General features: G+C 39.1%; 1 protein-coding gene across 2 annotated transcripts in view; it reads right to left on the bottom strand.

Moving 5' to 3' along the window:
• Positions 1-3,044: 3,044 nt before the first annotated feature.
• The window catches only part of LOC132950186 (GATA-binding factor C), a 59,933-nt gene continuing 38,968 nt past the window's right edge, over positions 3,045-24,009 (bottom strand). For both annotated transcript variants that reach the window (XM_061021461.1, XM_061021462.1), the window contains exons 5-7: positions 10,893-11,027; positions 4,995-5,408; positions 3,045-4,238 (exon numbers count right to left, since the gene is read on the bottom strand). In XM_061021461.1, coding sequence (XP_060877444.1) covers positions 4,212-4,238; positions 4,995-5,408; positions 10,893-11,027 — 576 coding nt within the window. In that variant the 3' untranslated portion in view covers positions 3,045-4,211. The remainder of the gene's footprint in view (positions 4,239-4,994; positions 5,409-10,892; positions 11,028-24,009) is intronic.

The raw sequence follows: 24,009 nt of genomic DNA, 5'->3' as shown, positions 1-24,009 counted from the left end.
CAAAACAAATAATCACCTCTCTTTTTAAAAATACGATCCAGCACTTATTCTCCAACTTCACAAAAATATACATCGATTAATCAAAATCTGAGCATGGAGTAGGTTTTGCCGTAATTAAAGATGACGCGATCATTCAACATAAGCTTCCAATAATAAATAATAACCAGCATTTTCTCTGATGAAAAGTATGCCATCTATGAAGGGGTAAAACTAGCAAACACTCTAGAATCAAATGATATACTTATAGTCAGCGACTCCCTTAGCACCTTACTAGCTCTTAAATACCTATCCACCAAAAACGAAATAACCTTAAGGGGACTGCAGCCGGTTTTGTCATAAGTCAGAACTAATGTAAATTTGACCAATCTAAAAATTAATTTTGTTTGTTATAATGTTTTTCAATATATTTAAATTCCGTATCATAAAGTAAACCTTAAGGGGGCTGGAAGGGGCTCCAGTCAATGAAAAAAAGTGACTTTTAGACCAATATGCTAGACAAAACTGGAAGAATTTGGTTAGACAGATTTTAATTTAGAAAACGGATTATGATTGATCAACAAGTTTACTAGAGAATGATCGAGGCGATTTATAATATTCCAATTATTGTTAGTGTCATAATGAATAGTATAAATACAAAATATCATATTTTTTCGATATTTTTATTCTTGGATATCACAGCTGAAAAATAATATTATTCAAAATCGCCTCGTAAACTTCCCTAGTAAACTTGTAGATCAATCATAATTCGTTTTCAAAATTAAAATCTGTCAAACCAAATTCTTCCAGTTATGTCTAGCTTATTGGTCTAAAAGTCACTTTTTTTTCATCGGCTGCAGCCCTCTTAAACATCAAACAAAATTAATCAAAACAAAAAAAAATATAGAATTCACGAGGGTCCCTTCCCACACTGGTATTGCAGGAAATGAAAGAGCTAACAAATATGCTGATCTCTGAAATATTCCAACCTCTACTTATAACATCCCGTCCAATGACATAATAAACTCTATTAATAAAAAAATGCTCTCATTTTGGCAAAACCAATGGAATTTAATACCAACATCCAATAAACTTAAAAATATCAAAAAAACAACTAAAAGGTGGCACACCCCCTCGTTTTCGCAGACGTCAAGACATCGCAATCATCCGCACCAGAATCGGACATTCCTTTCCAAACACTCATATCTAATTAGCAAAGAGCCCCAACCAAGATGCGACACATACAACCAATTAATACTCACCATTAAACATATAGTGGAGGAATGCACACTGTACACCTCGACACGCACCGACCTGAACAAGCCACCTAACGTTGCAGAATCACTCGACGAACATCAAACCTCAAAAATTATTGAATTTTTAAATATTACTAATATTATTAAAAAACAGTAAATTCAAATACAAAAATGTAAAGTCACAATTATCTCTTAAATGTAATGCCTAATTTTAAGAAACATCAGTACTATGTAAAACATTGACAGGCTAACAACCTTCGCCGTTGAAGCCTTTATCCTTTAAATAAAATAAAAATATATATATACGTATATATCATGTGAAAGCAGGAATGCGTCTGGACGACGAAAATTCCGGTATTTGGAAAAATCAAAAAAATCAAAATAAAACAGTAAAAACAATAACATATAATAACACAATATTGTCAACGCGGACTCGATGCGCTGCGCAGTGTGACCTACCCATACATTACAATATGTACGTCACACACACACACACACACACACACACACACACACGTATTATTATTATTATACTCAAGCCACAGCACGTCTACACGGCACTTCACACGCACGCACACTTGTAAAATCCGTTCAGGTCCGACTGCTCTAATGCACATATATATTATAGGTAATATACTTGGTATACTTATCGGGCGGATCTCGCGCGCTTCGTCTTCATCTTTGGAGGTCTGCGCCGCCGCCGCCGCCCGTCTGCAGATCGAACGGGGCGATAATAAACGTAGGTTAGGTTATATATATACATAAGTGTGTGTGTGTGTGTGTAGCTTTATTTTGGCACTGTGTCAATGCGACTTCAGCGTTTTTACGGTGTGTGTGTGTGTGTGTGTGTGTGTGTATGCGTACATAGGAGGCATAACCTACGAGTTACGCGCGCTTATTGTATATTTTTTACTCGTTTTTTTTTTTTTTGTTTTACTTACCGCCGAAAACCACAGCGCATAAGCCCCGCGGCGGAGGAGATATGGCCAGCTGCAGTCTCGCATCGTCGCGATGTAACATAATAATATTATTTTTAGGTGTTTTTTTTTTTTTATCTGCAATTTTTACCTCGCAAGCTGAACTAGCTTTTTCCACGAAATGGCCCATTTCGCATATCTATATTAATATATTATGCCCGGTAGAGGTTAACGCCGAGTGCAGGTTCCGCCGGGGCGCATCATACACCTAACCTAACCGGGGACATACATTATACGTATAGGCATAGACATATGGACATAACCTACCTAAGGTTTATTGTATAATTTTTTCTACACTAATAATAAATCCAATCCAAATAATAAAATCATAATATTATCCTGGTCGACCTCCACATCTTGTGAATATGTTATAAGTCATAATGATGTTATAGGTCCAAACCCCGGAGATAATGACGCAAGTAAATATCACTGGCTTAAAATTATTTGAGGATTTTCGAGTAGGTACTTACCATATTCTATATTGACTTTTATAACACAACTTGACCAGGCAAACTTCAGTGTCTTCGACTATCTGATGCCCATATTATGTTGTGCTGCAGTTCGTGTTCGTTTTCGGAGATTTTAATATTTTACCACGTTGAACCATTTTTACAAATAATAGTGATGATAATAATACCAGCAGCGACAAAATAACAGACATGCAGGTTGCGACCAACTTACGTTAGGTTTTATGTTCGTTGTCTGGACTTAGACCAGATTTCTAAATATTGCGAAATATTGTTATAGCCAAACGCAGGTACCCACGAGGACAATAATTATTAGGACATGGATATAATATAGGCATTAGGTAACATTAAACATGAGGCCGCTCGTTTGTCTAAATCGTTTAATGTTTCTAAAATAATAATAATAATAATAATAATAATAATAATAATAATAATAATAATAATGATAATAATAATCTAACTAAATATCGTATGTACAAAGCTTTTCTCGGTTTACATCAAACGGTATACACACATTTATATTTATATATATATGTATAAATTTATTTACATCGTAATAATCGTTTAATATATGATATATATTCTGTAAATCATAATTTAATAAATTTTACAAACTATAATAAATTATCTCGTAATATATATTATATATACTATATACAAATCTGAGTTCTAAACATCGTTTTCTGTACAAGTTCACGTTTTCGACTAGCTCATAAATAATATTCATCTATTTGTATTATATATATATATTTTGTTTTTTATTATTATTTTTTTGTTTTTTCGTATAAAATATGCGTTTTACATTGATGTAGACGTTGTACGCGCGTTTCAAAAAAAAAAATATATATAAAATAAAAACTGGTTGTTTCGAGTAAACACTACATCGCCGTCGTATATAATATGTATAAATGGGCATTATAGGCGAAAAGAGAAATGAACGTTTATATACTTCACCTTTGTTTATATATTATATATTTTTTTGTGGTTTTTTCAAGTTTTAAAATAAAGAGGAAAAAAATTAAGAAACAATACATAATATTATATTCTTGTACAAAAATCCGCGACGGTCATCATAGGTTTATCGATATGCGAAACGACAAACAATAATAATATAATATATAATTATACTTAAAAATAATAATAATGTTCGACGACGTACGAAGACTATATAATAATATATACTTATACTTACATACATACATACATACATACATACATATAATATATGTATACTGGCCATATGTGAGCGCGATTGCGCGCGCATGTCTGTGTGAGTGTGTTCATATTTTCAGCTTATCTTTTGACGGGAATATTAATAGGAACTATGAGTATATATGTATATTATGTAATATGTATATTATATAATAATATGATGATAATAATATTGATAGTAGTAGTAGTAGTAGTAGTAGTAGTTGTATTATAATAATATTAATAATAATAATAATAATAATAATAATAATGTATAGTACTAATGTTTGTCATTCGCCGACCCTGCTGTGGTTAGAGTGCCCGGGGAACGGCAAATCCAATAATCACGCGTACTCGGATCTCCAACTAGCCTAGATGGACAAACAGAAAGACAAAAACCGTCAACAAAGGTCACAGATATCAAACGAGATAAAAGCATTATAACAATATGAAACCCCCTTTTACCCTGCCCATTGTCAATACTGTGTTTATTATTTTTATAATATTCCATACAGGCGGCGATTCACCAATAGTATGCTCACCCAAATTTTTTTCATGCGTTTCTTAGATTATTTTTTACTTTTTATATTTTCAAGTATATAATAGGTAGGTATACAAAGTCCATATTATCAATTGATTGAATTTTAAATGAGAACTATCACCCTGTTCTTTTGCAATGATTTTTTTTAAAAATTGATTATGTTTTTTGAGTTACTAGAAAAAATTATGTTTGTATCACTACGGGATACTATTTGAACGGTAATAACTATAAAAAATAAAGTATATAAAGTAATTACGTATGTACTTGAAAACATGGTCTAATCTATACTTAAATTAATTCAGAATTTCAACGAATGCATTATTAAAGGAAAAATGGGAGTGCGTATAATAATAATGTAAACGGTGTTACATTACCTACTGCAGATTCTGATTGATCAAACTATTACCTATGACGGAATATAAAATTTTAGTTTTTTGAATCTATTTTTAGAGAGCTGTTGTTTCAACTTGCCACCTCCCGACTACGAAGCAAAATTCCTCCAAATTTATCCGAGATTCACATGTAATTTGACTTTGAGTTTCGACTTTCGAGTAAATATAGTTTAATAATTATTGTAGGTACTCACCATTGGGTTTGACGATGTGGGCAACCCGAGTCCGGTGAGTGACGCCATGTGGTGGTGGTGCGGGTGTATGGGCGCGGTGGGTGCAGCCGGCTGCGTGGCCTGGTGATGGTGATGGTGGTACATGGCCGCGGCCGCAGCGGCCGCGTGGTGATGGTAATGGCTCATGGCCGCAGGGTGCGGGTGCAGAGCCGCGGACGCCGGGTGGTGGTAACCCGCGCCGGTGCCGTCGCCGCGCATCATGCCGGACAGCGACAGACAAGCGCCGCCGCCTCCGCCGCCGCCACCACCGATGCCGCCGCCAATGCCGCCACCCAGGCCACCGACAATCGAACCCTTCTTCTTCTTAGACTTGGAAGACAGCTTTCGGTTCCGTGTCTGTATTCCTTCCTTTTTCATCGTCAACGGCCGGTTAACCTGCAACATAGAAATAGAGAAATGACGATCATTGATAATAATTTTCAGACGATGAAAATCGTTGACTGTTTACACGACAACAGAATAAGCTGTTTACAGGTTATAAGAGGACGTATATGTAGCTACACCTATTTAAATAGCACCTCTTAAAATAGGCAATATTGTTTACAAAACATAACTAATAAGTATAACAATACTGAAATGATGCATCCTGCAGCGGACGAATCTGGCGGACCGTTTAGTTTGCCCCCAGATGTGCCATATTATTTTTGAAACCAAATTTGGATTTCAGTGCGGATACTTTATAGTTATATTATATTTCTAACAGACAATAATAGTACGTTCTCAACGGTCGCAGCCACTATGCGGTGCTTCGGTGAACTGTACTCGGGCGCTGTCTTTCGTCACCGGGCCCACGACAGAGCGTTCTTAAATCCGTCCTATGATATACGCACCAGAACGTATAAGTATTATTGTAATATAATAATATGATTATATTATTATACACAACGTCGCGCGTCACACGCGATGTCTGCGCCGAGTCCCGAGAGTGAGGCTAATTCGCCAGATCCAATATAATAACGGAATCGGTACGCGCCGCCGAACGCTTTGCGCGGCCCAGGCACAATGGTAATCGATTTGCGGAAGAAACGCCGGAATAAAGAGCAGGACGGTCGCATTATCGTGTCAAACGAAATACCGTCGACGACACAATACCAGCGTTTATATAAAAAAAAATAAAAACCTTTATGGAGTATCAATCTTCATATTATTATTATTATTTATATAATATATTATTACAATTATTATTGTTGTTGCTGCTGCTGCTGCTGGTTGGGCCCCGGTGGTGTATACACATATTATATCGGTCTTTTGTGCACGCGTATACTGTTTCGTATAGCCGCCGATAATAGGTTTTTTATTGTTGCGGCAGCAGTGCACATCGTCGCTGCATCAGCTGCCGCCGGCCTAGCCGGTATACGCCCATTCCCATTGATACGCACTTAAAAACGTTGTACCATATAATCCGCCGAGATCGCGAGTGTGTGCTCGTCGTATAATGTTAAAATGTATATATTTTCTCGGAGGCACCCTCTCGGAAAACGACCCTCGACACACGATAAACATATATGCGACGCGCGTGTGTGTATTGAGAGGGACTTCCGTGATTCTGCGACACGCATGTACATACGTGTGTGTGTGTATATATATATATATACCAGCTACTATACGCACCGAATAAGTGTTTGTAAAACATCTCGGCAATGTGTGCGTACACACGACACGGATTTCGCTACGGAGAGATGGGGTTAGGGTGGTTGGGGTTAGGGGTTGTGTCTCACGCAAACCGCGAAATCCTATATAGCTGTGTTGTGTATACGTCACGCAGCGGCGGCGGCGGCGGTGAGAGATCGCTCGCGGAAAACCGTCTCGGGAAACGATCTACGCCCCCGCGAAAATCGGCGATATAACCTCGCCGTTACCGATAGGTACCTATATGAATGGATTTATACCCCCGCGGCTTTACCTTTCGGCGCACTATGGCGTATAATATATGGGCGCGGCGGTGACGATGACGGTACGCGATTGCATAAACGATTGTCGTCGACGGAAACGGTTCCATATAATATTATGTTTCTTTTTTCTTTCTCCCGCGGGCACAATGGAAAGCCGTCGGGGTCGACGAAAACGGCGGTCGTACACCTCTTCACTCCGCCGCGTACACGCGGAGAGCGGTTAACGATAATAATATGAAATTATTATCATCATCATTATTATTATGATTTTCGACGACCGACGAGGTACCTACGATTATATTATATTGTGGACCTCGCAGAGAGGAGAGATAACTATTTATAATACGCGACCCGGCCGACGCTCTAGAGGTGTTGACCCGCGGTAGGGGATTTGGGTGCACTACATAATTTGACTTTTCGTTTACGTTGTATAATAATTAGTCATTAGCGGTTTGCGCACCGTCGACCGACGTCGCGGCACCCGCGGAGCGCCATCGCGACCCATTGTCTCGGGTTGTATATAATAATAATAATATTATTGTTGTGCCTATCCTCTCCAACGGCGGTACCGTTCGTCATTGTTAAAATATAATATAATATTATTTACAACGATCTCTAGCTGGCCGCCGCCGCCGCCGATACCGACGGAATTGATTTTCTCGCCGAGGCCTGAGCCACGATACGCGTGTATAGATGTTATATAGAGAATATAATATATTATTATTAACTATATTATAATAATAATTTCGAGGACGTCTTGAAAACCCGATGCGACTAAAACGACGTAGGCGCACGACGATCTCGTGCGTGTGAAACGAAATCGAATCGAAAAGAGCTGGCCGTGGCGTCCTTTCCTGCAAAGTTTTCCGCATATCTAACGTATGGCCACCGACGTATTCTGCAGCGTGTGCAGGTCGGTCATTCTAACATAATCGTTTTACTACTCGAACACGATTACCTAAATCATTGGCCGATTGGCTTTACGAAGACTGTGGCGATTGTTGATTTTCCATAACCGACGCAGAGATTTTTATATATTATGAATATCACGCGCGAGACCGAGGCGGCGCTAAGTCGGCGGCGCGAGAGACGAGTCATCCTCAGAAAATGTACCCAACAACGAGCCGTGACGTGGAATAATGAGTATCGATGATATCGTATATTATTATGGTTACGTATGTAGGTACGGGTAGGCTGCCGGCCGTGTGTAATATTATATACTATATTATTATTATAAATCCGAGGAATTCGACTCCGAATATCGTAGCTGCGGCGACCCGTGACGACGAGACGGTTTGTTTAACATTGTTTTAACATTAAAACGTCGGTCGACGATGATATTAAATTAATATATTCGAGACCACCCCTCGCACGGCGTGTTACATACGTGCACACGACAACGACGACGAAAAAAATCACAAACTGACCGTGAATAATGTTTTATCGGAATAATAATTTAATAATCAACGTCGTCGTCGAGGGACGACATATTTTTATCGGACGATGACAAACAACGGCGTTTCGGCCGTCGTAACAAGATAATCGAGCACCGTATATAATATAATAAAAACATGTCGACGGGCGGTCCCGGTGCAGTGTATCTGGTGCCACGTCAAAACCGCATCAGGGCGCGCACTCACTCACTCACACACACACACACACACACACACACACACACACACACACACACACACACACACACACACACACACACACACACACACACACACACCTACACACACACGCACACACACTCTATCAAACGCTATTTAGTATTTATATTCATATTATAATAATAATAGAAATATAATCGGTCACGGTTTCTATATACTGCTGTGCAACCAGCCTGCATCATCGTATACATATATATATTATATTTCCGTTTCATCCGTTTTCCGAGTGTGCACTCGTAGTCTAAATACATGCACGTCGCGTATTTATTTCGTCAGACGTCCCTCTCCGGCGGCGGACGTCCGATCACGACATTCTATATACCGTGGTATCGCCGCCGTGGGATATCGTCATCGTATACGACGCCGGAAGAGAATAATAATAATAATAATATTAATGTACCGACCGGCCGGTATATATACTCGGCAGATTTTGGCAGGAAACACGGCCGCGGTTATGGTACTATGGTCATGTACACGGTATACCTATATATAACAATATAATACACGGTGTACGTGGCTGCGGGTCGGAGGATGTCAAGATATATATTCGCACGCACTCGTGACGACAAAGACGACGACGGCGGTGTTTGTAAATATTTCTCTTTTTCTTTTATCATAATATATTATGCTCTTCCCCTCTTCGTTTTTTTTTCTCTCCTCCGATCCGTCATTGTCTTTGCACTGGCGTCTATTATACACACGCACAAGCGCGCGATACAGGCAATTATTATTATATTGTCGTGTGTGTGTGTGTGTGTGTGTGTGTGTACGTACTTATATGCGGTCGTGTAAACGGGACCACACGGCGAGCTGTTTGAAAACTATATATATATATTATCATATCGTATATACGAAACGACACCGTTTGTTACGCGGCTCGGCCGGCGATAGCGATCGAAGCCCGGAAAAATAGATGGACACACAACGTACTGCGGCGAGAACGAAAAAAATACGCTTTAACAAACGATGATGATTTCGGAGACTTCTGTGCATATTTTCTCCAATTAGTCCGTCGCCGTCGTCGGCCCTCGAGCGTGGCGCCCGGAGGGTCACAGCAGCATCCCCGCGCGTTTAATGCACCGCGTCGACTAATTGCGCGTGTTTAAATATATACAGTATAGCTCTCCTCCCCCGCTCACTAAACGTCATAATATATTATTATTGTAGTATTATCAACGTAGTCAGCTTCATCGTCGTTTGATTACAATCGTCGAGTCTCGGTATACATATTTTTACACCGAGCGACGATGACGCATGTGCGTTTAAATATATATTTATATAATATTGTGTAACAGTCGAGTCTCGCATGCGCACGCGGTCGATTCGAGAAGAGTTTATAATATAAAGGGTGAAAAAAAACGCGAAACCGAACGGGTCATTAAACGGTCTAGTTTACAAATCGGCGGTACACGCGTAGTTATATTTATACCTCTTACGGGGTACGTGGTTACACATTATATTATTATTGTAAATACCGTACGCCGAAACGGGTGTCGCGCTGCCGCCTGCAACGTCGGTTGTCAAAGTAAAAAAGGGAGTGAGACCGGCCCCGGGGGTGTGTATATACATTATACGCGGCTAAATGCGTTTCGGAAGTCGTCGGTGTGTATAGCGCCAAAAACCCTCTCGGCGCGGTTTGCTGCACTATATATTATCATCATCATCATCATCATCATCATAATGTACGCTTATATACAAACGACGGGGTTGGCGCCGGACGAACGGACGCGACGACGACGACGACGACAATGACGACGGTGAAAGGGTAGTTTTTGTGCAGTGCTACTAAATAGCTGGCCGCAGAATGCTCGAGAGTATAATGTAGCAAATATAAAATATATAATAATAATGTACTGACATATTTATATACTATATGTCTATATATTATACTGTGCACGCACATTGAATAAAATATTGAATTATCTTAGTTTTCGAATACGGCCAACGCGGTTATTATGTTTATTTAGACTGAACAATTTTCGTCTACATCTTGTCTAATGAAATAAAGAAAAAACATATTTATTTAAGTTTAAAAAACAATGAAACATAAAAATATAGGTACGCGTGCGCTGGCCATCGTTATACACCCGTAATGGCAATACGTTAGTACACACGTATACCTCGAGAAAGCTGCGTTCCTTGCAGCTGCAGGTCATATATAATATGTAATAATAATATATATAGTGTACGACGCAGTTTGTTATATACTTTATAAATAGGTACGTACACGGCACGTCGAGTGCGCATTGTATGCGCCGAGGTGCAGGAAAATAAAATACATTTTCTGTACTTACGTTGTGCAGTTTGTAGTAGAGACCGCAAGCGTTGCAAACGGGTTCGCCGTTTTGGTTTCTCCTCCACAGCGTCGTGGTGGACGTTTTGCAATTCGCACAGCTCGTCCCGGCTCTACGGGCAGCCGACTGCAAGGACTGTAAGAAAGAAAAAAAAAACAATCGGATTAGTTCTCTTTTATATATTATATTATTTACTATATTATTATAATATGCTAATGTGCTAAATAATGAACGTCGGACGGAGCAAAATAAATACAAAAAAAAAAATGCGCGACGAGGTAAAATCGTTACGGAGGTTCGGGCGCGAACACACGGGTAACGGGTTATATTTCGATGTATATGTATAGTGGCATCACTAACATTTCGTCCTGAATAAGGGCAAACATTGAAGCTACCCATACATAAAATTAAAACCCGCCTATGTATAATTTTTTTTTCAATTATGAAATAAATATTCATACTTATTTTCAAACATCTGTAATTAACATATAGATGTAGGTATAAGCGTGTATACAACCTATAACTATTCCAATAACCAATACGAATACAATATTAAAATTAATCAATTTCAAATCTGTAACATTTTACTTATTCAATAATTAATTAAGCCCTTCAAAAATCATTTGGTGCGATTGCCCCGGCAAAATATGTTCGGGACCTCACTGGATGTATACCTACGAAGCATACCGATCGCTTTGGGATTTCGAAATGACGAACAAAACCTAGCGGCGTTATACGACCACGCGTGCGCCAACGATATTGAATATAAAAATAATAATGTCGTCGGCAAAGAAATAAATAATATATATTTCGCAATATCGATTATCGACGACGACGACGAAGATTTTGCCGCGCCAAAAACGTTTTGCGAATACCACCTACACATTATTAAACGAGCGTGCGATCTGTACGACTATTATTATAGGCGACGTGTGTTGTACTGCGCACCACAAAATAATGAAACGGCAATATAATAATATTATTATTGTTTGTCGTGTACGCATTATACACGTTATGGCGCGCGTAATACGCGTGCCCTCTTCATAAATACTTCACGTGCACAATAGTATATAGTATAGGTACCTATATCTACATGCAAGTACCATATAGGTAACTTCAGCAGTTAGTCAACGTGCTTACATGCATGCGTATTGTCGTTTAACACGAGTTGCCTATTTGTATATATATATAATATTATATTATAATACACGCGCCGCCGCCGCCGCCGCCCGGTAGTTATGATAATTAACAAAGGTTGTAAGTCGAAAAGATTTCTTCTCGTCCGGACTATTGTATCAATTAGGCCTCGCGCGGTATGTTTGTATTCGAATTAAAAAAACATTCCGCCGCATTAGCATAATACAATATTCTGTGCGCGTTGTAAGCTGTCGTCCGTTCGAAATGTATAACGGCTACTGCAGCGGCAGAGGTCTGAGAGGGTACCTTACACACGATATTATATAATATACTGCTGCGCGGCGTGCAGTAGGTACTTACATACTATGTAATATTATCATATGTATACAGATAGGAATGCCTAGTTAATTTAGTGCGGACGTTTCGAAATATTTTTGTAAACGAAAAAAATTTAATGTTTAATCATTTCCATTTTTTCTTTTTTTATGTTATTATTTTACCGCTCCGCCGTTTGCCGGATGCATTTTAACGTCTGCAACCGAAAAAAAAAATGTGTTGTACAATGAATTCGTGAACGGTGCAGGCAACATTTAGACCCGTTTTCCCGAGACAAACACGAACAATAATCCCCGCCCTTTTCCTGTAATTACCGTTTTATTTAATTAGTCGTTATATGCGTTTCCAGGTGTTTTGACCTCATCGCGCGGGTAATGGTTGTACGACCAAAAATAAAAAAAAAATGACAACTATGTACAATATATATATTTTAGATATTTGACAACATAACATATTAATATATTATATTAGATTATGACGAGACAAAAAATTCAAATATATAATTCCGTCGAATAAGGTAAAATGCTTAAAGTATTAAAAATACTGGTGCCTCGGAGTACTGGCATACACACGGTAAATCGATACCACTATACCTGTATATAATATATTTTGACGTATATATACATGTACATTGTACACGGTTAAAACGAAAAATCGCTAAGTGGTATGAGAAAAAAAAATCACGTGTTAAATACACGATAGGTGTCAAATTTCACAACAAATGTCATTCAAAAATAAATTCTTTTATAATATACGCACTCGACTACACAGTTTATACATACAGATATATACATAAATATATATTTTATTTCTCGTTGGCCGTAAAAGGTTTTAAGCTATTGAAATATTTTTATATAGTGGAGACATATTAGAGTATTAAAATATAGGTACCTATACATAAAAGCGTCCATTAAACGCGTCGATTTGGCGTGCACGCATCACGGAACGACGCCACCTTTTATATTAGGTACATAAAGGTACGTTTTATAAGATATATAGTATAATATACTGTGTATTATGGCTTTTAATTTTCCAACCCCCGACGACCCTAAACTGAACGAACGTCGGGAAACGTCGAAAGGATTGAATAGCGAGTTCTACGATTCAAACTCTATACAATAGCGTTGTTAATATGAAATATAATAAATTCTGTGCGGAATATCGGCAAACGGTGGCGATGCGACCATGGTCAGGTAGGCGGATACAATATAAAAGTAGGTATATAATGCAAAAATATATGGAAAGGACACACACAGGATGGTTCTTTTGTGACGCGCACGAATCGTGAAACTATGACGGTTTATAGTCTACTAAGATGATATTTTGTTTTCCTCCTTTTCAGAAGTACTCGAAAAGGCCTTTTATTTTCGATCTACATCTGCTGCACGAGTCTCCGATCACGTATGTCTCATATGTACAGGTAGCCGGTTCTGGAGTTTTGGAAAATACCATATCATCGTCGTGGCCGTCAATCGAATGTTTAGACCGCCCTGTATATTATACATTATACAGTCCAGTGTACAAAATATTTTTATTGCCCGGCGAACAAAGTATCTAAATATATCTCGCATAATATAATATGTAATAGACCGCGGTATAGTGACGCAGTTTTTTCTCCTTCAAATAATATATAATAAAATTTTGTCCATTGTTCTAAACTGCAGTAGGTCTCTCTGCCAGCGAACATTATATATATATACAGATATTATTATAAGACATTAGTAGTCGTTCGGAACGCGCGCAAAAAAAAATTCTAAACAAGCCTATTGTTTGACGAAAATCGCGTTCGCCACTCGTATAATAATAATAATAATAATATACATCGCTTTATGTTTAGGCGCGCGCATATAATTTTCACGAGGCGAACATAATGATGATATTATAATGATACTGGCTACGGATATTTCAAACAATCAAACGGTCGTACTCTGTCGCGGTGTTGTGTAACGATTTCATGATCCGTTTTCGGGTCTGCTTCCGCTGTCGCGAGATTGATTTCTCCGGCGCAGGAATTCCACGGGCGCCGCCGCAGTGTACGCTCGACAACATGATAATATTAAAGGCACCTCCTCCGTATATAATAATATATAATACGCACATATCATATTATACCCACGTCTGACGCGGCGGCGGCGGCGGCGGCTACTTATACCGTGGTTCGAGTATATTATATACATCACCGCGGACAGCGTAGGCATATTATACATAACCGATCGCGCGGACGAAACGACTTGTCCGGTTGTCAATATTATAATAATAATATACGTACGTAGACCGGACGTCAAGCGAACGCGCACAGTGCGCACCAATATAATCGGATCGGTCTTGGACACCGAAAACGGTCGTCCGTAGGTATGTATCTATATATATATATTATAATGTGTGTATAACGTGTGTTTGGGCTGCAGCAGTGACTCTATAAATAATAAATACGTATACATAATATTATTGTCTATCTTCGGGTACGAGACTTGGGCCAACGAGTCCATTAGAGGTCCCCGAGAGACGTAGGCGTGTGCGCGCTGCGTGTATACGCATCATATATACATATACTTATGTATTATATAAATATATATATATATACAACCCCACCGACCGGGACCGAGAAAAATAATATCAAATAATAATATTATACACGTCGCGTTTATATACCGTCCAATTTGTGACTCGTCATTTTATACATTTATTTTTTTTTTTTCGTTTTATTTTTCTTTTATTTTCCTCCTTTCCTATTATGTACCACGCGCGCCAGATATCCGTAAACGGCACGTCAATATCGTATAATATCGTATAAGGTCCTCGGCGCGCGTGTATAATCCGACACGATAATAATATTGTGTTCGCCGATCCAATCATTTGATAAGTGCGCTGGTATTTTGATAAATGGACACACGACGGTGTGTGCGTATGGCTGCAGAGACGTAGCGGCGGCGGCGGCGGCAGTGGAATAATAATAACAATAATATTAATAATGTAATAACAACATATGTGATATTCAATTTTGGGGATTAGATACGTGCACAAAATATAATATATATATATATTACACATATTTACCGCCACCGGTAACCGCGGTACAGCGCCGGTATATTTACAATGTTATACGTGTTCAATACGACTTCGATCATAAATTACATAATATTATGATCAGACTTCTGCAGAGTGTGACGCAAAATATAGATTAATATAGCAATCGTTATATATAGGGAACAGGCTCGTATCTCGTGCGACGAATAGCGGAATATTCTTCGGAAATCATTACGTTTCTCTTCGTTTACTATAATAATGTATAATATTATAATTTAAGGTGTAATTATTATTACTCGAAAGGCGCGCGCTGCACTAATTACCGTGAGATTTTGTCATTAATCGCGACTACGGTGTTATGGTTTTTTACGCGTCTGGTTAATCGTCGACGACGGCGAGTCGACGGAGAAAGGTTAGGTTAGGTGCGCCTGCTAGGTACTATATACTTTACAATATAGTACTTATATCACAGTGGAACCGAAAAGCGTGACAATTTCTGTACGTCCACGGACCTATGTCCTATATAGGTTTCATCAAATTTAAATTATTATCAGAGCACCGCGGATGAGTGAAAATTCCCCGGAATCTGGCGGTCGAGTGTATGTGTAATACGTAGGTATAAACCAGCACGAGCAATGGTCGCCCCGACGGACCCTGAGGACCCGATTGAGCGTGAGAAATTGCTAATCGGTCCTATCCACCAGAACCACCACCCTCTCGTCGGCATAAAAATGAACTCTGATCTACCCTATTATGTAATACAGCTACGCGCGCCGCGCATAATAATAATATATCAAATCGCCGATGCGGCGGAGGCGGCGACCACGTGACGACCGAATAAACGCGATACCCGTGTTACCGCGGTAACCGAGGGCGATCTATAACGACATTGTAATCGCTGCACACACGCACTGCACGTGTAACCCACTCGCGCGTATACGCATAAACTATAATATGTTATAATATTATAATAATATAAAAGCGCACGTCGCGTATTCCGTCGGACCTATATAGGTATACACAATACGACGTGTTATACTGTACATAATATAATATTACCTATAATAATAATATATTATACGCGTATTAAATACATTACAATATGCGCTAAACGGTCGTGCGCGAGTATAATATAATATAGAGGTACCTATGCGTCGCGAGATATCGGGACCGATAACAATATAATTGGTGGAAAAAAAATTAAGTACAAAAAACTTAATAGTTAATGGGCAAGGTACCTCTCTCTCTCTCGTTCCTGTTATATTTATATATATATATGTGTGTGTGTGCGTGTGTATGGCATATAGGTATATAATATTATAATACTTATAATATGTGCTGGCGGTCGTGCGCGCGACGGCTACATCGAATAATGATGACGATAATATAATAATATTATAACAACAACGGCGCAACGATAATAATAACCACGTAATGTAAGAAAAACGGCCTAGATCGCTTCGTCATGCACAATCAATTACGCTATTAGACGATCGTGACGGGGGGTGCAAACACACATCAAACAATTCATTAGGGAAAATTTTCCTAACTCCGACCGCACCGAGTACAATAATATATAATAACACGTCGCGACTCACGAGAGACGGCATATTATTATTATTATTATTTTTGTATATAGGTGCACGATAGACGAAGAAGACGACGGATAATCCGTTCGTATGACGGGCGTCGTCTAATGGGTGGAAAAAAAAACGTGCGTATTGTGTAATAATTGCGGGGTGGTGGGTACCTATATGCGCGTGGTATAATACGACTATGTGTCCACCCACCCCCGTCGGAGTGTTAATTATTCTCGTTCATCTCGGCCGCGGTCCATCCGCGGAATAAAAATAATAATAACCCTTCTTTCTCGAAGCGTATAACTTATACAGCCGTACCGATATGATATTACGATGGTGAATACGCACGCTCACACATTATAATATTATAGCCCTCGAGACTCTCGATATCGTTTCTCTGCGTATATTTAATATACCTACACAACAATAAGTCAATACTATATTATGTTATCTTCAAGGTCGACGATATATAATATACTGTGTGAAAACACACCGGCGGCGGCGCCGTTTGGTGCACATGTATATATATATATATATATATAATATAATCGAAACGTACGGAACTAGTTTTCGTGTGAACCGTAAAATTCGTATCCGTACACAATATATATATACTCACGGGGTGTTAACGTGATGTAATTAATATATGCTAGCGCTTATACATTGTAATAATAATAATATTATTATATATGGGGAAATATTATTATTATTATCGTCCGTGCAGTGTAAGAGATTCGGCCGAGGCGGAGGAGTAGGACGACGAAGACGATGACGACGACGGCGAGGACGAGCTGCAGTGCAGGAGGAGGGCAAAAACAACTATACATGCGTATGGGTTATTAATCGATTTCGATAAAGCTGGGTGTTACGATTAAAAGTAAGAATAATTAATAGGCTAAAGGTTATAATTAGAGGTATATATTCTCTCCGTTAATATTTACTGTAAGATCGTGACCGAGGGGACTTTGCGCAGCACCACCCACCGCACGCACACATATAGAGGTATGTGTACGCGCGTATATTATACCTATAATATTATTATTATATTCTAGCGGAGTCTATAAATATATATGTATATATTTTTTATAATATATTATTCGAGAAAGGAATAAAAAAAGTAATAATAATAATAATATACATGAACCCGAAGTACCTATATGTAGCTGCAGGTAGGTACGCGCGCAATAATACATCTCATCGATATACCGAATAATAATAATAAAATTTTTTGTGCGCGAGAAGAGTCGATGATTATGAAAATATCAAGCACAAAGCACAACAACTCTGTGTTATATATTTAAGCTACTCATTCGATTTTTGATTTAGATACATCGACATTTTCAAAAATGTAATTTGCTTAAGAATTTACAGGAAAAAAAGTGATTCTCATTTGACAAAAAATGTTGATGTGACATTTGTGATCACTTTTTCAGCTTCGTCCAAATTATTATAATAAATTATGAAAATGACACGCATCATGGCAGTTGAAATTCGACATTCATCATCAACGCAAGATAACTCTATGATGAAGTTATTAATACAAACACCTTCCTAGGTATAAGTAAAGTAATTACTAATAGCCTAACCATGATATTCATGAAAACATGGGGGTGGAGAATTCTTGGTGTGTACTTTATAGACATATATAACGCCGAGATATTACCATAATTATTTAAGTAGGTACCTTGTACCAGCTTGTATATTCAGACCTGACCCTGTGCTGTACTATAATATTATAATATTGTCTAAATTGACGCAGTGCGACTAAACTAAAATTTCTATAAGACATTATTATTATTATTATTATTATTATTATTACTAATAATATCATCAGATCCCCTCGGGAATCGATGCAAAATATGCGTAAAGAATTTTTTAAACGTTTCGAGAGATTAACACACGTCGATTATATTACACGGTGATTATAAATTACCGCACCGGGCTCAGCGCGTAAACATGGTTTTCACCTATATAAGCGGTTATGGTATATTATTAATATTATACATAATATTGTTATTTTATACGTCTGCCACGCCGCTTCGGTCATACTGCACAAATATGCACTCGCGTCTAATTTATAATTTTTATTTTTTCGGTTCGACTGGAAAATGAATATTCTAAACCGTTAATTGAATTACAGCCGAATAGCCCGAATACAATATTATATTTATACGAGACAGGTTAGGTATACCAACACTATACCAACTATAATGCGAATCGATATTTTTGTGCTCGTACGATTTTTTTTTTATCTAGAACCGGCCGGCGATGCAAAACATAATATACTTACATTATAATTATGTCGATGTATCCACCTATAATGCATAATACGATAATCGCACCATGTGATGAATATTCATGAGACAATATCACCGCCGATTTTTTTTTTAAAAATTTTTTTTGCTGAGTTACGTTTATATAAAATGGACAGACATAATATTAATATCGTATAAAACACGTTTCCGCTGCCATACACGTTCACCGTACCTGTATTCAAACGGAATATACTTGGTGGTTGTTATATTATGGTCGCGATTAAAACGGAATTTATCATCGTATACAATTTTATACACACGCCGCACTGCACATTATAATAAAATATACACACTGGCAAATTGCTGCAGTGCTATTGTCGAAACACGAAAATGTCGTGTTTGCGCATATTTTCTCGTGTTACGCACAATAATAATAATAACGCCGAGGAAATCGTTCGTGCTCGGTTCGTGCGAACCCGACCGGCCGGCCGCGACGACGACGGTTCTATATACGAAAACGACGACGACAAAAATATATAATAATATAAAGTAGGAGGAAAAAAGACAAACGGCTTATCGAACGATGATAACAATAATATTATAATATATTATATTATATATTATGTTCTATTGTTGAACAATAAATATTCTCTTTTGGTCAATGGCGGCCGCGTAACGAAATATCGCGAGCGGCGGCTGCAGTTGTATAGGTTATAGGTACCTATAATATCGTGTATAATATAATATAGTGTCGTGTTGTGTTTTTAATACGCGTTTTTACAACACACACACACAATCACAACACACGTGGAAATATACGAACACGCCGAGTTCTGCAGTACCTACATGTATAGAGGGTACGCGCGAGGGGGAATGTGAGATCCGAAGGGGGCGGCGCCGGGAAGGGAGAGACCGGTACGGGGCCGGGTCGTTAAATTAGCATACCAAAGCAGCAAATACACATATATGTACACACACGATATAATATCTATGTATAGCTGCTATTCTCTCTCACTCACTCTCTCTCCGTCTTTTGATCACACGTGTAGGACGGAGAAGCTGAATATAATGTATAGTCATATATGTGCACAAGGCCCGCGACTATATACATATTATACATTGTAACTCGTACACACCAGCTATATAATATTATTATAATATATTATCAACAAATTGGCCAGGAATCCGCTTTCTCGCTTTTTACTCTAACTCGGTCGATGCTATTTTTTTTTTTGTTTCACGAAAACGCGACATGATCACTGTTACGACAACGGCAATGAGCATTGCTGGTGGTGTGCAAATATACGATTTATGACCGACGGCGACGACTTTGCAGGGAGAAAGACGCACTCGACAATATAGTATTGTTATTACCATTATAGATACCCTCAAAGGATCCGATTAAGTATGCGAATCGACCTGTGACGAGTGTATTTAAGTTAAGCCCCTAAGCATCGAGTTAACTATTTTTCCTATCAATATAGTATCTTTTGATTGAATTCAAACATATTATACGGTGCATACGGTGTATATTATGATACAGGTATGAGAACCTTGAATTTTCTGCCCAAGATATCGCGGTGATCGGAAGACGCGTCTATCGATATTATACGGTAAACTATTTATTATATATTATGTATTCACACACTCTGCGGCGATGGCGCCGTTGGACAAAACATAATATTTAATATATAATAAATATTATTTTGGTATTTTTAAAAAGAATCAATATTTTCCGAGGGGAAAATAATTGTGGATTTCGGACTTATAGCCACGACGTGATATATATAAAACGTAGAGCTGGGAGGGCCGGTCAGAACTAAAGACGTCGGTGGAGCGGTGGGAGTGGGAAGAAATCGTGCGGAATTAAGTGGTCCGAAGAAAAATAATGGTTTTTAAACTGAAGGGTCTGGCTGCTGGCTGGCGGCAGCGCTCGGGAAGGTTTTTCCTCTGAGCGAGTAGTTTTTCCGACGGCGGCGGTGGTGGTAGGAAAAACTGACGGGAGCTGCGGTGAGGTGGGTGGGGTGGTTCGAGCGAGATCGCGGGGGCGGCGAGGGACAGCTTCTGCGATAATAAATCACGAGGGATTCGTAACGTTTAGAGAAGATAACGAAACAAGGGAGCTTTGTCATCGGTGTATATATATATACGGTGTGACGGGGTGCGGGTGGCGTATATATAATATATAAATAAACGGACGTTGTGGGGTGGTGGGTGGTGGGTGAAGGAGAGTCGAGTGTATACTGCAGGAGAGCGGAGGAGAGAGAGATCGTTTATCAACGAGCGCGCGTCGTTGGCTCGCCCGCTCGGCGCGGCGCAGATGACTCGTCGACGGGGCGCGCGGTGAGGGACCGGGTGAGCGGAATCGTACCAGCGCGCGCGCGCGCTCGCCCCGCCGCAGCGGAGACCGACGCCAACGCCGCTACCGCCGCCGATGTCGTCGCGGCCGGCAATTGCGCAGTCGATACTATCGGACGCCGCGCGCTTTGCGTCCCCCTTTTTCGCACGCACGCACAATGGTCGTCGACGACAGCGGCGGCGGCGGCGGGTGGGGCGAAATACATTTTTACCGTCCCCCTCGTTTCATCCCTTATTCGCCGCGGCGTGCGGGGCGTCGCGCGCGCGATTCTTATCGGACGGCCCCTCTTCGGGTCGGTAGTCGTCCGGGGGGGTAAGGGGATGACGGAGGGTTGATATACCCCGCCGCCACGGTTATATAATAATAATAATAATAATAATAATAATAATGTCCTCTACAGTCTACACATACATGGGCTACTTTTTTTTTAATTCCCATTATTTCCGTGTGCGTTTTTTATACTTTTCCCATTCAGGTGTATGGTATTATATAATATATTGTACGGTTTTTTTTTTCAATCCCGGCCCGGTGAAAATGGCGCGACGGGGGGGACCGGTAGTGTTTGGCGGAAGGCGGGTATATATACATGACCAGGTCGACCCGCACACCGACGGCGATTCGGAAATCGGATGATGTAAAAATGAAAATAAAAAACAATCGAATTTCCAACAGTCGACCGACCCGCGACTGACGAATGACGATGATGATACACAGCACTTGTACACGTTGTTAAAATAATATCTATATAAGTATTAAAAATGGATACTGCCAATGCGTTTTTATTTTTCCCCATAACGTTACACGATTTGACCGTACGACGCACCATTTTACGTGTATCCCTTGGCAACGGATTTGTTGTGACAATCGAAAAACGTAATATTTCGTATACTACGAGGATTGTATAATATATACTTATGCACATATTACATAATATAAATTCGACGACAAAGGCAACACGAAAGCTCAGCACAAAAACATTATATTATATTATATTTTTTTTGACAAAAGTTATGTATGTTTCGTAAATAAACTATTTTTTACACGTACGATCGACGACTAGAAAACAATACCTAATAATATTATATTATAATGTCAATATATATATATATATATATAATAAAATAATGTATGAAAAAACGAACGTTTGAGAGGCGGCGGCAGCGGCAGAGTTCAATTAGACGACCGCGGCGGCGGGATTGTCAACGACCGTTATCGCCGTCGTCGCGCGTCCTCTGCCATTCTGTTGTCGTCGGATCAACCGGGCCCGGTCAATCGGGAGGTCTCCCCGACGACGACGACACGGCGTGTATTTCACAATCACGCCGCCGCCGCCGCTGCCGACTGAATCGCGTGCGTTTTTTTTCTCCATCATTACTTTTGTGTTTCTTTAAATAATAATACGACCGACGACGACGACTACGACGACATTTGCATACTCTTTGCACTATGCGCGCTGCACACCACTCGACCGTGGTTATATATACATACACGACCGCGGTAATATACGAAAGCGGCGGCGGCGGCGGTTTGACCGACAGCCGGTTGCGGGCGGTACGGCCGCCACTGTTCGCCATGTAAGGATTGACGTGCCGCCTGCACCGGGCGCGTTTTAGCATTCTATATATTATTATATTTACGCTCGCGCACGGGGGCTTTGCCCTAATTAACTCCCGAGGTCTACATATTATATATATTTTATATACTGCCTCGGCACGACGATCCGCCGCGAGATGGGTACCTAACATATATAATATATATATATAGGTACGACAAACGTAAATAGTCTACATAATATCATCGCGAGTATATACTATCTATACATTATTATATACAATATAGGTATATATAAGTATATTATACTAGGTGTGTGTACTTGGCCAGTACTAAATATGTACCTATATATATTATATGAAAAAATAATCGTGAGTTGTGATAGTCACTATTGTGACCGACACACCGCGATATATTTAAACTATTCATCTATAATACATAGTTATACAAGGTTACTTATATAATCAAAGGTGAGCAAGTTAATGAACAAATTCGACTTGAGTTGGTTTGGTCAAGTCAACGTTAAAAGCCCGCTAAGTTGTAAGATATAAGTTAACTTTAAGAGTTTTTAAGTTTGTAAGAATTTCAAGTTTAAAGTTGATATGGAGAACACTGTTAATTCAACACGGTTATACATTAACTAATTAAGTTTCTAAGTCGAATTCTATATTGACTAGGACGCTAGGAAATAATATATAGTTGAGATGAAAAGTTTAAAAAAATTAATTTTTGTTATCTATAGTTGGGTAACAAATTGAACTATGCACATGCGTATTGGTGATAGTTTTATAACAAGTACCACTGATGAGTATCATACAAGCGATAATGTGCTGGATGCGCAGATGCGATGCAGATCCGAAAATAGTGATTAT

The sequence above is a fragment of the Metopolophium dirhodum genome, chromosome 8, assembly GCF_019925205.1.
Source record: "Metopolophium dirhodum isolate CAU chromosome 8, ASM1992520v1, whole genome shotgun sequence".
Classification (NCBI taxonomy): Eukaryota; Metazoa; Arthropoda; class Insecta; order Hemiptera; family Aphididae; genus Metopolophium; species Metopolophium dirhodum.
Note: the sequence above shows the minus strand (reverse complement) of the source record. Positions and strands in the feature narration are given on the sequence as shown.